Source organism: Ursus maritimus, unplaced genomic scaffold, assembly GCF_017311325.1.
Source record: "Ursus maritimus isolate PB19 unplaced genomic scaffold, ASM1731132v1 scaffold_2, whole genome shotgun sequence".
In the NCBI taxonomy this organism is placed as follows: domain Eukaryota; kingdom Metazoa; phylum Chordata; class Mammalia; order Carnivora; family Ursidae; genus Ursus; species Ursus maritimus.
In genome coordinates this window covers 73719843-73735460 of record NW_024424452.1, presented here as the reverse complement: position 1 = coordinate 73735460, position 15618 = coordinate 73719843, and the positions used below count along the sequence as shown (strand labels likewise).

Genomic DNA, 15618 nt, shown 5'->3' with positions numbered 1-15618 from the left:
AGAGCACCACCTCACCTTCACCCAGGGGCGTGTTAAGAGCACCACCTCACCTTCACCCAGGGGCGTGTTAAACCTGCCGCCCCTCCCGCTCCACCCCAGACCTGCCAAGCCAGAACCGTTACTGATGGGACTCGAGAATCTCGAAAGTAACGAGCCTGAACTGAAGGGATCCCTAAGCACTCTTGGTTTGAGAACCACTGCTCTGGGGAGTCAGAAGCTGAGAGAGACGACAGTGACACAGATAGGATGAAGACGAGGACATAATTAAAGGGATGACAAGAAAGGTGACAATTTAGCAGCACCGTTTTTGTGAGGCTGGAGGCCAGGCTTCGATAGGGGCTGGGCTCAATGGCAGCTCTTTTTCTAGTGATGAAGGATGGCTCTGAGCTTCCAAAGTGGTTAAAGAATGAGGGTGGCCCAGCTTAGGGGGCTTAATGGGCAAGTTGTTCCATACTTGCAGTTGTTCCCTAGACGAATGGAAAAAATAGGGACGAAGACCAAGAACGTGAGGGTCTGGAACCAGGCAGAGGGACTGCCCTAGGCAAACGACTTTACAAGTAACACGAAGGATCATCCCAGAAAGGATCATGTAGGACCTGAGGAATCCAAGAGAAAAAAGCTGTCAACAATGATGGAGAGGAGTCACGAAAACGGAAGTAGCAGGATTTGCTCTTACAAAAATCATCAGTTAAAAATAAACAAGGGTTACTACAATTCAAAATAGGTTTAGATGCTCACAAACCCTAGAAAATTGTTTGTACGACTAAAGCAATTTAAGTATACCCTGAACAATCTTTCTCTACGTTAAGTTAGAAAATTGGCATTGTGACCATATATAGCACGAAGAGACGATAAAATAAAAATGACAGATACCTGCAAAACTAAAATAAAATAAAACAAAAGTAAGAAGTTTCCATTGGAGATTTCATGCTTGAGAAAGAAAGTATGGAAAATAGGACTCCCTACTGGAATGGGGAAGGCCAGGGGGTGAGGGTGGGGGCATTCCTGGTTGGACTTAAACTAGACGTTTAAGTCAAGGTGACATGCCTGGACCTGCCGAAGGGCAGAGGAAGGCCCAAGGCCAGAGGTTTAACAGAACTCAGGAGGATGGGGTGTTTTCCTAGAATAATCCTGGGATCAGCAGAGAATGGAGCCTGATGGGCATTCCCACCGGAGGCCCACCGGGGAGCCCGTGCATGGCAGCCAGAGATGTCAGCGGCAAATGCCTTCAGAACCTGTCACGCAGGTTTGCTGAGATCTGTCTGTGACTGGGGTGGGAGTGGGAGCAGGAATGAACTAACTCTACGTGTGCAGGGTAAACGGCATTGCCAGGCTCGGGGTGAAGGCAGGAGACAGGGGCAAAGAGAAGGGTGAAGAGGCGGCGATCCATCGTCAGAAAGCAAGGAGTGCTCTCACCCAGCCTTCGAGAAGGGGGTGGTGGGGAAGAAGCTGCCAGCCGCCCTGGGGGACACCAGCAGGATAAGTAACAATCATGCCGGCTGCGGTCCCTCGGCAGAGCAGGGGACACGGCAAAAAAAACGAAATGCTAGCAAAAGGTCAGTGAGCCCGCGTGCGATTTGGAGAGTCTCACCCAGTGAGTTTAAAAGAGGAGGGCGACCCTAGAAGGTCACGTGAGAGTAACATGGTAGGACCTCAACCACAAGGTGAGTGTCTGGCTTCAGCATTCCGGGCAGCCCTTCCCGATCCAGCCCCTTCTGAATTCTCTCTGCCAGTGGTCCGTCAAGGACCAAGCTTCCATCTCCTGGACTGGGTGACGTACTTCCCAGACTCTCCCAGAGGAAAAAGGACAGCAGGGAGAGGAGGTGGCATTATACAGAGTGCTTTTCACTCCCTCGAGCTACCAAGTCCAAGTTCGCCACTATTAGAAGCAACCAGGTGACACGCGTGAGACCCCAGGGCATCAGCAACCCTGACTTAGGGCTCTGGGCTCTCACCCGCAGAAGGGCACTGCTAGCGAGTGGATCTATCCGGAGCCTGAGAACTGTGGACACAACTAAGTTCACGTCCACCCAGAGACAGACCAGTGATTCCCATCAGCAAGCGCCTCTGTGGTTAAGAATCTGATTTATGGAAATAGTAGGCATCATTACTGCACACACAATGGTACCACCGGCCCAGGGAAGCTCTGCACAGTTGGCCCCGCGTCTCTCTCGATCGGGCAAGGAAGAAATAATGAAAACCAAAGTAATGGAATCACACCAATTTCCACCCAGGAGCCCAAATCCTTCAGTAAGTACGGCTCACAATCTAAGCCCCACGGAGCCTGTACGTTACCACGTGAGAGAAATGCAGCTCGAAGATGCTTGAAGAATTGTGACTGTATTCTACACAGAGAAGCAGCAGAAACTGTGGGACTGAGAAACCAAGAGTGAAAGGGACAGTAAAGCACAGGGTCTTAGAATCCTATGACTTGCTGAGCGGGATGAGACCTTGAGCCAAAGCCACTACCCTGTCCTTTCCATCTGAAGTGATACAGAACCTTGGGAGAGGGAGCCCAGGAATGAGAGACCAACCCCAGGAAGGTCAGCCATGCTTTCCTGTCTGTTGAAGTTTACCTCTGGAGTCTCTAAAGGATCCTGAAGGCGCCACTACCATAACCCTCAGTGACCATCCTTTCAAGACACCCAACTTCTGATCTAAAGATTACTTCCAGAAAAAGAAGCATCCACGGTTCGGGCTCCGGTCATGCCATCAGCTCCTCTCTCTAGACTCACCTGTGGAACGTGTACATACACAAATACATATATACACACCCAGGAGCCACCCCATCGCAAAGTTTGGGCACAGCCTCCTTGGGGAGCATGTCTGCTGTCCTCCCCCATGTCTGGGCAAGGTCTCACTCCATCCCCCACCAGCTCTGCCTCCCCTTTTCTTCACCCAGAGCCTTCTGGCCTGAGAAGTTCTCTTCCTGGGAACTCTGAGATCAATCCCCTCGCCTGTTCTGCTCTGATCACCTTAATTAGGAGAGTTCTCTGATAAGATCTTCTCCAAACCATTAGGAAAATTCCTCTCTTCAAAAGTAATTTCCCTAAAGCAATCAGATACATACAAGAGGCAGATGAAGGACCCTTGACCTGATATGGATATCACTTACTTTACATTATTAGACTAACGGGAAGAGACAGAAAGGAATGGGATCAGACTTGGCAACTTCATTCCTTTGAGTCCAGAGAGTTCTGTAACTGTGACACTCTCCCAGGGCTACACACATCCCACCATGTTGACTGGCATCTCCATTAGTCATGTTCACACGAGACTGGATACTTTCAGCTAGGCCCTCTCCACATTGCCCGCTCCTTAAAATTGTTAGTCATAACTTTAGACAAGCATGAGCTTTGTTTCCAGTGGTAACTCCCAGAGGCCAAAGACAGCAGAACACCCAATCACTGGCTTGTAGTCTCAAATTATATTGCAGGAAACAGATACAACCTTTTGCCTGGCCAGCGTTATGAACTTGAATTGACATTCACCATGCTGAGTTCTATACAGCTTTGCCCTGACAGGGCCATTTGCCTTAAATTATATTTCGCTTGTTATTTAATAAAGCCGCCTAAGCGGACTGAAATCATAACTTGGATATGTGAAATTCTAGTATTGGGTTTTTAATGAGGACGTCATCTTTACATAGGGTTTGGAGTTAAAGAAAAAACAGAAACAAAAACCTCTTTGGCTTTGCAGTTGCTTTTTATAGTTAATTTGCTTTTCCTTGGTCCCCCATCTCTTGAGAAACAAATGAGGAAAACACTGTTTTTGGCTTTACTAGGCGTTCCTAGCAGGAGGGGGAGCTACTAGCAAGTAAAAGAGGAAGGGACAGGAAAGAGAAGAGAGGCTTTTCACTAAGAAGTATTTTGTTTCCAATTAGGTTTCTAATGCAGCGAGTTTATAATTCCTCAATTTACTTGTGAGTTTGAAGTACTTAAACCAGACTGTGGCCATTGTAACCTCGTAACAGTTACTCAAGTGAATCCCAAAGCACAGCTGCTCGTACCGTCATTTAACACCCCCGCTAAGTCACCAGACCGGATACTCTAAATAGGCATCATTTTCCAGAGACACCTCCAGGAGGGGACCCGTGAGGACTAACAAGGGAGGGCACCCAAGGCAAAGACACACAAATGCAGCCGTGCACTCCGTACACACCGACCATGAACCTCCTGTGTAGTCCAAGTCGAAAAGTACTTTGCAATGAAAAATAATGGGGGGTATGATTTTAGAGATACTCACACACGTCTGTGTGTACGGATACACACTGTACCCACAGACACACGTTTTCCCCCTTCCAGTGCCACTAAGATACCTGTGGGTTTTTGTTTTTAATTATTTTACTTCTGCAAGATTAGGATCGATTTACATAGCAAAATATAAGGGAGGGCGCAGAAAAAAACGTACCTTCGTGCTTTCTGGAAAGCAGCAGTTTTTTAGGTCACCTGCTGCTACAGGCTCAGCTTTTGATGAATTGCTGCATTTTCTCCTCAGCCTATCTGGATGTTCAACAGTCCTTGGTGTATGGAAATCCTTTCTCCTGTCTGAGCTAAATGCCACACACTCTGGTTGAAGGCCCTTCTCCGTTTTTGGAATTACCCTTCATTTTCAGACTTTTATCTAGAGCACTATATGCATTTTTAGGTGAACAGAGAAAACATGATTTGGTTCAGAGGATCTATCGTAGAAACCCAATATCTTTAGATATTTTGTGTATCTCATAATTATGTTTATTCGTGATAAAAGATACCACTTTTATAATGGGAAAATATAAACAAATAGCCAAACACTACTATTTTCCATTAAGCTTTGCTGTTCAAGGCCAAACGGAAGATCAACCATACACAGTAGATCTGACTTATCTCGATACGGAACATAGCATTTGCTAAGTGACCAATAACCTGAAATAAGACACCGTATCATACATATTTGATAATGTCTATTCATGCATGTACGTGGGAAAAGCTATACTTTTCTGGTTGGAAGCCACCAGATAATAGACATCCCTATTCTCCTTCATGTCCCCAGCTTCTCTCTAGTCCTAGCCCCCAGCTTCTCTCCATGTCAGATGGGCCCTTGGGTCGTGCGATCACTAGAATCAACCCACTGAGCAGTTCAGGCATCCGCAGCCCCATCACATGTCACCACAGCACACGGAGGCCACAAGGCCCATGCTCCTTCCACGACATCCTCCACAACAGAGCGTGCACAGCAAAAACCTCTAAAGGAAGTTCCACACATTCAGCATTTTCTCCCATTATCCCTCCACGGATGGAATCTGTTACCCAGTCCTACGTGTCAGCAGTCTCTGCTCTACTCACTTACCTCAAATGAGCGGCCAGAGTAAGACTCATTTTTCTGGGGCTCCGAGAACACTGTTAAGTTAATCATTAGGCTTCCTGAGTACCCAAGAGCTACCCTGTTAGTTTTATCTTGGTCTTTACAAATGAAGAAGTAGCAACAGGGGTTGGTGAGCTGGCGACCCATATGGTGAGGCCGGGGCGTTCTGAAGAATCAGGATGTGTGGAGCGTGCTGCCCCAAACCCTTCCCCAAACTACGAGTCTGCACGGTAGCTTCTGGAAATCCCAGCAGCCACCAGTGCTAGCTCATTAAGAGCCCAGACTCAGGGAGGAAGTGGGCAGGGTCCATCTGGGGGTGGGAGAGAGAAGGAGGGAGAATGTGAGAGGCAGCCAGGCCTGGGGAGCCCGGTGTGCGGGTCACGTCAGCTCACAGAGTACAAGTCCATGGAATCTAATAGAAACAGCAAAGAAAAACAAAAACAAAAACAAAACCAAACAAAAAAACCCCACCCTATTGGCACTTTGAAATAACAATTCCTCCAAAGGAGAAGGAAGCCAAACGTTTCCAATTCTTTTGACATTTAAGGGAGAATAAGTGATAGTTTGAGAAAACAGGCAACTGAGACAGATGTAATGATTTCTCAAGAATTTTGCTTAATTACACTGAGACTTGAACCATACGCCTTGTACCCTAATGGAAGACAGGCTAGTTCCCTCTCGCAGTCAAGATGAGATCGAAACTGCTGGTGGGCCGGTGTGGTCTGCTGGTCGGCACCGCCACTCCCTGCTCAAGTCTGGTTACCACGGCACCAAGAATAGGAACCTTTTTTTTTTTTTAATTTATTTTAGAGCAAGCGAGCAGGGGAGGGGCAGGGCGGAGAGAGAGGGAGAGAGAGAATCTCAAGCGAACTCCCTGCTGAGCATGGAGCAGGTCACGGGGCTTGATCTCATGACCCTGAGATCATGACCTGAGCTGAGACCAAGAGTCGGACGCTCAACCGACTGAGCCACCGGGCGTCCCAAGAGCTTGTGCTCGTAAGAGGAGTTCTTCCAACACTGTGCCATGTTTACTTCAAAACGGAGCTAAAAGCAACCCACGACCGGAAGAGGAAGAAGAGGACCACACGTTCGTACCTGTTGGGCAGGAAGCAAGGCGGCTGGGAATCTCCCGTGGCCCAGCCGGCTGACACGCAGTGACCTTCACGTCACTCCACTGTGGCTCAGTGAGTGGGGGCTGGGGGACGGCAGCCCGGGGAGAGGACACTCTTCCACGACAGCGCTGGGCGGGCAGCAAGGCGTGCGGGGTCCCATGTGCCCCTGGTCCTCTCCCAGCATGGCGACGGCAGTGTCCCCCTCCAGGTCCAGCAGTGACCAGGACGAGGAGAGACGCTGCCGGCCACCGCGGGGGCCTTCCCGAAGAGGCTCTCCCAGGGAGAAAAACGTGTCGGGGCTAACCCAGCCAGTGTGGGTATGTTAAAGGGACCGACTATGGGACAAACGCAGTGTCACTTATATTTACTTAAAAATATCTTTAAGCGTGTTTCCCTATTTTCTCCCAAACACTTGCTGTGGTAAAGCCAAGATGCTATTCATTCCGTGAAAATCGCTAAGTGTACAAAGCGTCCCTGGCTCCATCATCCAAAGCTCACGGTCTAGAAATACTGAACTCAGTCCCGGAAAAGAAACTGCTCCTTCCGGTAGGAAGAAGTGAAGTGGCTGCTAATAGCTACCCTTTGTTTAATGCCATTGGCTTTGCCACTATTCACCTTCCATACACTCATCATCTCATTAGGTCCTCATGGGGAATTATTCCCCTTCCGTAGACGAGAGGACGGAGACATCGTGAACTTAAGTCGTGCATGGAATGGTGGGGACTGTGTCCAACTCCAAAGTTCCTGCTTTTCCTTCTCAGGTCAACTTCGCACTGGACATGTCTACAATGGTTCACGAACTCAGGGCTGCTTTCATTTTTACGTTACCCAATGGCCAACTGGCCATGAATCAAATGGCCAATAATCAACCATTCTTGACCCACAGACATAACAATTTGTATGTTTCAGCCTTCGATTGCAGCTGGAGCTCTGGCCCTGTGCCCTCCGGGCTGAGGGGGGGGATCTGTGCCATTATCCCAGAGCAACACCACCATGGCTCAGGCCCAGAAAAATCTGCACATTATGGGTATTTTTTCCCCCTTAAATTTCACTTCCATTTTGTAACTCAGGCCTTTTTCTGAGACCTTCCCGTTCAGCGTATACGCTTATCTAATATTATAGACAGACCCAAATGTACCGCACAATTGCCACTGTTTAATTTGGCCACCTTTGCACATGTTATTTAGAAGAGATCTAGTTACAAGGTGTGCCCGGCGTGCAAAACGCAGTCAAAGCCCAGTCAGGCCGGGTCTGTATTCATGCCTCCAATTCAGCTAATAATAGCATTACTAAGTCTTCCAGCCTTTAAATGATGTACCGAGTCTTTCACACTCAGTAGCCTCACCTGCCTGAAACATACAAGTTTCCCTCCTTGGCTCTTACACACACGGAAGCTTGGAGATGCGACGTGGAATCGCCGAGGTGTTCTTCAACAATGTGTCAGTCCGCAGACTGAAGGAATGGCCTACCCAAAACGAGTTCTTGAGATCTGCTCTGGCAGCTGCCAAGAGGAGGGTTCAGTGAGGGTCCCTCCGAGCACCCAGGGCGGTCCCGAGCTGCACTTCGTGCCTCTGCTCGCCTGGCCTCCCTGCTCCAAGGCCACCATCATTTTCAAATGAGAGTCATGTCTCCTGGGAGGGTGAGAGCAAAGGGGCCTCTGCCCAGACTCTCCTGGCAAGGTAGTGGGTAAGGGAAGGAGGAGAAAGAGACATTATGAAGACAAAGAACCCAGGCAGAGGGACAGGGAAGAGGGAGAGCTGAGGAAGCACTTTTCCTGTGACTTGGGCCAAAGAACAGGAACGCATATTTCCACGGTGAGCCACCAGCATTCCTCCAGAGAAGCGACGGTTTGTCAGGTCAGTCCAACCACTGAGGACACTAAATATAGGTACTGAGAATGTGTCTTTTAGGAAGGGGCTGGAAGGAAGGGGAGGGAGGCTGGGAGAGGGGGCGGGAAGGGCTGAGCACCTCCACCAGATTTTCTAGGCAAGGTCATTGGCAAGTCCCCACTTAAAACGTCTGGCACTTCAGCCTTTTCTTTTCTTTTTTTAGCCTTTTCTCTTTGAAAGTGAAATCGCCCTTTCTGCAAAGAACACGAAGACAATTTTTACTTTTACTGAAGGCTGACTCCCCACAGTTTATATAGACAAGAGCACTGTTTTAAATCTAGGAAGTTAAATGCTTGACTCTCTGGTCACCTTCGGCTTTGAGTGTAAGAATTATTATAAAGCGGCATCATGATTAAAGAACAGCTTTTCAGTGGCTACAGAAATAAAAGAAAAATAAAGACCTACACAAATGTGAATTACGACTACTCACACTACCATAAAAACCTAACAGAAGAGGACACACTGCTTCACTGTCACAAAGGCCAGCACACAACTCGTTTACTTGCGGTCCTCTGTCGCTCTGCACCCCCCAGAATTTCTGCTTCAACCTTTCCAGAGACCCACCTCTTTGGGGAGATACTTGCTGGAAACTGCGGATTATCAAGCAGGTTAAAGTTGTTTTATATACATACATGTTTGTTTTTTTCCCCACTTCCAGAATCCCCGCGATCTAAATTTATCTGGCAGTATCAGGGCTTCCTTACAGTGGAGGACCACTCGACTTGAGGCTAGGGAACAACGTTCGCCACCTCCATATTCTGAAGATTTTCTTCCGAGTCTTTCACACCCGAGGAAGAAGGCAGACACAACAAGTTTGCGACAAGCGGTCAGCACTTGAGCGAGGCTGCCTGGTACCATGATCAAAGCTGCTCAGGGCCATGAAGACGGCCTCAAGACTGTCACCTAAATACAGCTGTTACTAAACCGTTGCCAGGGAAAGTGGAGAGGGGACACGTCATCGCCACCCCCAGTGGCAGCCTCAAGGTCATTTATAATGCAAGAACCCGGAACTTATGCAACATTTCCTGTCTCTAGGTCCTCCTGACAATGAATTTGAGAAGGGCCAGCGAGCATGATCAGGTCTGCGGCTGCCCTGCAGTCCTGTCCTTCCGTCAGTGTCAGGCTAGTTAAGGGCAGCAGGTTTTCCCTAGGGTTCAGCGACTGGAATGGACACACACAGTTGCACATGAGGTGCACATCACTCAACAGTGACAGCACCCAGATCACAGCAGGACACTCGCCTGGCATTTTTTTCCTTCTATGATGACCTCTCCTCATTCACCCAAGTTTTCAGAGCTAAAGGAGACGGTGAGACTGCAAAACGGGTCTAGAAAGCCGATATACAAGACTCCTACTAAACCAGCGGCTACAAACACTGAGGCGTGAGAAGAGAGTGTGCCGTTGTTCAAGGTCAAACTGAGTTAAGCTAAGTGAACAGCAGGTGGGGAGAACGGACTCCTGAAGCCAAGGCTCCTCTCCCTTGAGTAATCGGCAAAGCGTCTCATCATCTCTAAAAATAACTTAATCTTTCAAAACAGGAGCTGAAGTGGCTTTTTTAAAGCATTTATCGGAGTCACAGCCCCCTCGAGAAAGTGAAAGATGTGCCTGAGCTGGAAAGGCCCTGTAATGACCCCACTAACCCACCCCCTGGGTAGTGAGGGTGCCTCATCGGAGTCACGAGCTGGGGGGGTGCAGGCTCGGGGCGGGGGAGACCAGGGCTCTTCACCCTCCCTGCAGAGCTGTACAGATAAGACATCTGCAACCCCCGGAGCTCTGTCTGCAATGCGGGCAGGAGATCTGGCCATGACAGTGAGCAGTTCCCATCTTTCCTGTTAAACCAAGCTCGGTTTCACACTGCATTACAGACAATTCTCAGAAACGTGGGTTTTCTTGCGTGAAAAACTGACGCCCGTTTGACCTCCGAAGAACTGCACTGATTCACGGTCCCGTTACCTGGCGGGGCCACTCGGTCCTGGTACGTGGGCTTGAACTCGCTGATGGTGAGCAGCATGACTTGAATGGTCCCGATGAAGATGCCGGCCAAGCAGCCATAAAATATCACGTAGAACAGAAGGATCTTAACTGCAAGGAGCACACACAGAAGCAGAAGGCTGTGATACAGTCACATACTCAGAACGAAAGGCTAATCTCAGACGCAGGGACTTCCTTACTGGCTTCCCCTCCAACCTGTCTTCAGAGCTTCCTTTCCCCACACTGATCCAGAGCGTGAACCACATTCCCACACAACGGGGTAAACACAGAGACGGGCAGCCCTCCGTGACAATGTGTGTGTGCTGGGCGTAGGTACGGGTGAGAGGAATGTTCGGTTAGAACTGAGATTATTTATAGGAAATCATTTTACTGCCTAAATCAAAAAATTTTCATGCAAATCACCAATAAAATCTAGGGCCGTGTTTGTGTGCTTACGCAATGCATCGCAAATATGACAATATACTCCCTTAGAGATGGACGCAGGTTTTCTCGCCTTGTTTATCCCCTGACATTTCAATACTACAATCCATGTCCCTGCTGCTTCGCCAAACGTTCAAATGCCCACAAGTTTTTCTGCCGGGCCAGAGCAACGAATGCCGAGAAACCCCGGGAAGCTCTTCTGCTCCTTTCTGTCACCCCGCCTCTGGCATGTAGGCACTGAGCACGCGGTTTTCCTGCAGGGGCCCCAAACAAGGGGAAAACAAAAGGAAATCTTATAGCCAAAATGACAGGCATATTTTGATTTCATCTTCTGACTGGACCCAGAAGACTGGCTTGACGAGCTGCGTTTTCTTTTCCCCACAGCCAGCAGGATGGCAGGACGTAGGCTGAGCTGGACGCAAAAGCAAAAAACACAAAAAGCTGAACAGCACGAAGGGCACAGACGGGTACGAGGCTATCAGTTGCTGGTTTACGAGGATTATCTCCCCGATTAGCCGCATAGTAACAGGCTGTACTAGGCATCGCCCCGCAGCCCGGTGCCAGCCAACGACTCCCCGTGAACGCAAGAACAGGAGCCAGTGAACCGTGAGGTTATCAAGGCTGAAACAGGACTGCACCAAGGACGAGCCTTAGGTTCCTTGTAAAAAGCTCCAGATCGCATGCAGTCAATGCTGGGGGCCTGGGGGTACAAAGTACAGAACCAAGGATGGTCCAAAGGAAGTGTCTTGGTGCACGGTGGAGGGGTGGAGGGAGAGCGTGGGCACGCTGTCGCAGGAAGTAGCCGGCTTGCCTCTGGCATGCATTTAAAAGCCCAGCTTTCCAATCAGCATAAACAGGGTTCAGGGAAATCATGCTACTTGGCTCGTAAAACAAGCCAAATGCACATAAAGACCAAAATGCTTAATCATTATCCTTTTTCTCCCCTATCCAAAAAAATTAGGAAAAAAGGCCGGGACATGAGCCAAAGATAAGGAAAAATGGAAGGCTGTAGAATCCAGAAGCACAGCTGCCCGGCTCAATCACTGCCTCCCAGCAGGACAAGGGTTAACTGCTGCATTCTGTATCCAAGTAGCAGTAGGCAAATGGTGAGGCTGTGACGTCAAGAGATCTGGAAAATTTTTCCAGTGAATGCTCCTAAGAGGTGCAAGAGTTGGTATAACACGGTCAGAATGAAACTGTTGTAACCTCTTTTTTTGCGGCCCCCCACCTTGTCTAGTGCTCTTAGCTGAACCACACTTGGCTCCTCCAACAACCGGAGCATTTTTATACTCATTCCTTGGACTCCAGATACCTAACAACTTAAGAAGGTACATAATTAAGGCGATGATTGAAAATACGAATAGAGCAATGGAAAAAATCAGTCCTATTGCAAGCACACAGGTTCAAGCGGAAGAAGATCGAGCCTTTCCGTTCCACCTGACACCATACCCTAAGAGAAGGGATCTTTCTCTTTTGCTCCAGGATGTTACTTAGCAAAATCTCCCCAGTGACAGCTGTGAAGTCAACTGGTTAAAGGAGCATGAACATCTGGCAGGACCTATGCAGTGGACCCACCAACACAGGTTACCAGCGGCTGCTCAAAAAAAAAAAAAAAAAAACCTAGACAAATCGTACCAACCGGCCAGGGTGGCACAGAGGGTAAATTTTAGAGGTATTTTTTTTTTTTTTTACTCTTCAGCAATTTTTCTTCCTTTAAAAAAAAAAAATACAAGTGACATAGAGGTTTTACAGTTAGGAAAAAAAAAAAAAGAAAAGAATACCCTTCAAAGGGTCAGAGGCAAAAGGAAAGACTGGCATCCTGGCCCAGCAGTAAACCTAATAAAAACCTACTAATGCCTGTATTAACTTAATAAAAAGGTGGAAACCACAGGTGATTTGCATGCTGCCATTTCTCCAGCAGGTGACAGGCAAGGCTCCTGCGTCCATCTTGGTGAAAATCTACCTATAAGCGAAACCGAGCCAAGGGCAACCTGCCCTCGTCCCAAGGGCATCCATGTTGGGCCCAGTGCTGGAAAGGTAGCATTTCCTCCATAGGTGACAGCAACTGCTATCACTTTCTCTGCTAAGAGAGGGTCTGCCGTTTCTTACATTGCCAGACAAGAGGAGACAAATTAGCTCAAAGCAAAACCTGAATTTTTAGCCCAGCACCTGTACCTTGGAAAAGAGAAGCAAAGATGAGCCAAGCACACCAATCCTGATGTCTGCATTCATAAATCAGTGCCCTGGCACCTTGCTGGATGTGGTATCAAGACACCAATATTAATACACACGTGCACACTTTCTCTCACATATGGAGGTGCTGCCCCATTAAATGTCAGCCTAAGGAACAAGTCTTCCTATACTGCCTTACCTTCTAAAGTAAATATTATTCTGGAATTGGAATGAGGAAAGAAATCTACTTTATGAGAGGGGAAAACACTGGAGGGCAAATTTCACAATATGCCTGGAGTCCAGGCAGCCCCTGGCCCATGACAAGGCTGGGATCAGACCACCGGGGCTGGAGCCTCCAGTGTATCTGGGAGAAGGGGGCCCATTCTGCAGCGCAAACCCCAGGCCTCACTCGTTAGGAGGAGTTGCTAGGAGATCACCTTGGCCAGGGGCTGTTCACCCCACATTCACCCTGGGTCCTTCAGGTTTTCCCTTCCATTTTGAGAAAAGAGAGAGCTATCTTTATGCATGAGAAACTATGGCAATAATCCCACTGAAGAATACGGTCTCCCCAAAATAAAATAAAATATAAAATAAGAGCCAAAAGCCATCACTTGAAAGACCTACATTTAACATGGCTCAGGAATACCTACGCTTCCCCGTAATACCTTGGAATGCCGTTTCACCTTGACTAACCTTGAAGGGTGATGCACTATTAACCCTTTATTTTTCAATCAACAGAGACCCACTACAGGCTGCATTTTTTTTCCTTTGCAAAAATCATATATTCTAGCTTTTTCCAATTCAAAATGTCAGCCAAACACTATTTCCCTGACTCATTCTCCTGTGATGGCCACAGATCCTCCCAAGCAGGAACACTCCATCAGCCCCTGGCCAGGACTCCCTCAGCGGCTGCAGTGGTGAGGCTAGTGGTATTGATGATGATGATGGTGATGATGATGATATTAGAGAAGGAGGGGGCAGTGATGCAGGAGGGGGGAGTTCCCTTCTTCTCTCCCTTCTGCAGTCACGACTCATAGATTTGCCTACAACTCTGCCCTTCAAAGTGACCTTAAAAAAAAAAATGTCACCCTTCCGGTGAAGGGAGGCGGAAAACAAGGTATCTAATTTTTAATGAGGGAAAAAAAAAATCCACCCAGCCAAGCAACAGGCTGCCCCAAATCCTGTAAGGTGAGCTACACCCACCTTTATGCCATTTATTTCTTAGACTAACCCTTCATTGTAATCAACCCGAGCTACTTGTTCTGCATCTGTGCGTGTGGACACTGAGAACACCCAGACTTTACCATGTTCCGGGGGCCTCCTGGGCCACTGCTGGGTCGTAATGACTCCAGGGGAGGTCACTAGGGAAACTCTGGACACAGCTAAGAAATACTGCAGTGTGGATGGATTCTGCTCCCGAACCACCCCCCGCACCTTTTGAGGTACATATTTAAACTAGAAAGGTGCTGTAACACACCACCTCGCCTGCATCCGATCCGATTACCCCCATGAGGTTCTCTCACAGCCTCAAATCTCATTTTTTAGGGCTTGGGACATGACTACAGGGAGAGACAAATCTAGTCTCCCGGAGCGTGACCATTCCCGGGAGGGAAGGGCTCAAGCGATGCTCGGACAGACTGCAAACGACCAAGGGAAGACCGTGGCAATCTACATAACCCTCTGCCCGGCGTGCTCCCGCGCCCATCCCGGGGGCTCCGCATTCCGCTCAGGCCGGCACAACCCGAGCAGCGCCCGCTACCGACCCCGCTCCGCCCTGGGCGGCGCGAGGCTTGCGGAGCAGTCCGCAGAGCCTGCGCCGGGATGCGTCGCCCGGACAGACAAGGCGCTGTGGGGGGTAGAGAGCTGCGGACCCCGTACTTACACCAACTGCCACCGGTCCTGCCCAAAAACTCCTTCTTCTCCGAGTTCCAGATGAATTTCTTCCAGCTGCCCTCCTCCTTGGCTTTTCCGCGGGCCATGGTGGCGGGTCAGCGGCTGCCGCGGGGGCTGAGGGTGGGTGAGTGCGGCGCGCGCCCTCGCGTCCTCCCGGGCTGCTGGTTGGCGGCCCCGGCCCGGTTCTCCGCAGGCTGCACCCGCCGCTGCCGCTGCGGCTCTCCGAGTGCCAGACGCGCGCTGGAGGGGCAGAGGCAGGAGCGGGAGGAGGGGGAGGCGGCGGCGGGGGCGGAGGGCGGAGGGAGGGGCCGCGCAGGCTGGGCGGCTCCGAGCCCCGCACCTATTGGTGGGCGCACGGCCGCTCGCGGGCGCTCTTTGGTCCGCCACGCGCTCCTCTGGCCCTTAGGGGTTTGGGGCTCGCGAAGACGCAGCTGCTGCTCCGGCTGCCACTGGGGCCGCGTGCTCGGCCCCCGCCTCCTGTGACCTCTGCAGAGGCAGGCAGGGGGCAGGAGAAAGTCAGAGAGAAGGACGAACAAGCAGACTGCGGACCGGCCCTCGCAGAACCGCCTCGAGCCGAGAAATTAGCTCGGAGCGCACGCCCTACCTTTACTATATACCGCGCCGGGGCGGCCTGGGGCCCCGCCCACTAGCGGCCCGGCTGGCCAATCGCGGGCACGGAGGGGGCGGGGCCTAGGGCCCGAAGGGGCGGGCGCGGGGCCGGCACAAAGAAGCCGCGGCGGCGAGTGGGGCGGGCTGGAGAGCGGGGGCGCGAGGGGCGGAGGGAACGGCGGCGCGCG

The 15618-nt window shown here is 50.1% G+C and overlaps 1 protein-coding gene across 1 annotated transcript in view; it reads right to left on the bottom strand.

The window, feature by feature from the left end:
• ATP1B1 (ATPase Na+/K+ transporting subunit beta 1) overlaps positions 1–15410 on the bottom strand; it is a 25910-nt gene extending 10500 nt beyond the window's left edge. Inside the window, exons 1-2 of the mRNA XM_040636187.1 lie at positions 14811–15410; positions 10298–10426 (exon numbers count right to left, since the gene is read on the bottom strand). Coding sequence (XP_040492121.1) covers positions 10298–10426; positions 14811–14907 — 226 coding nt within the window. The 5' untranslated portion in view covers positions 14908–15410. The remainder of the gene's footprint in view (positions 1–10297; positions 10427–14810) is intronic.
• Positions 15411–15618: the final 208 nt, after the last annotated feature.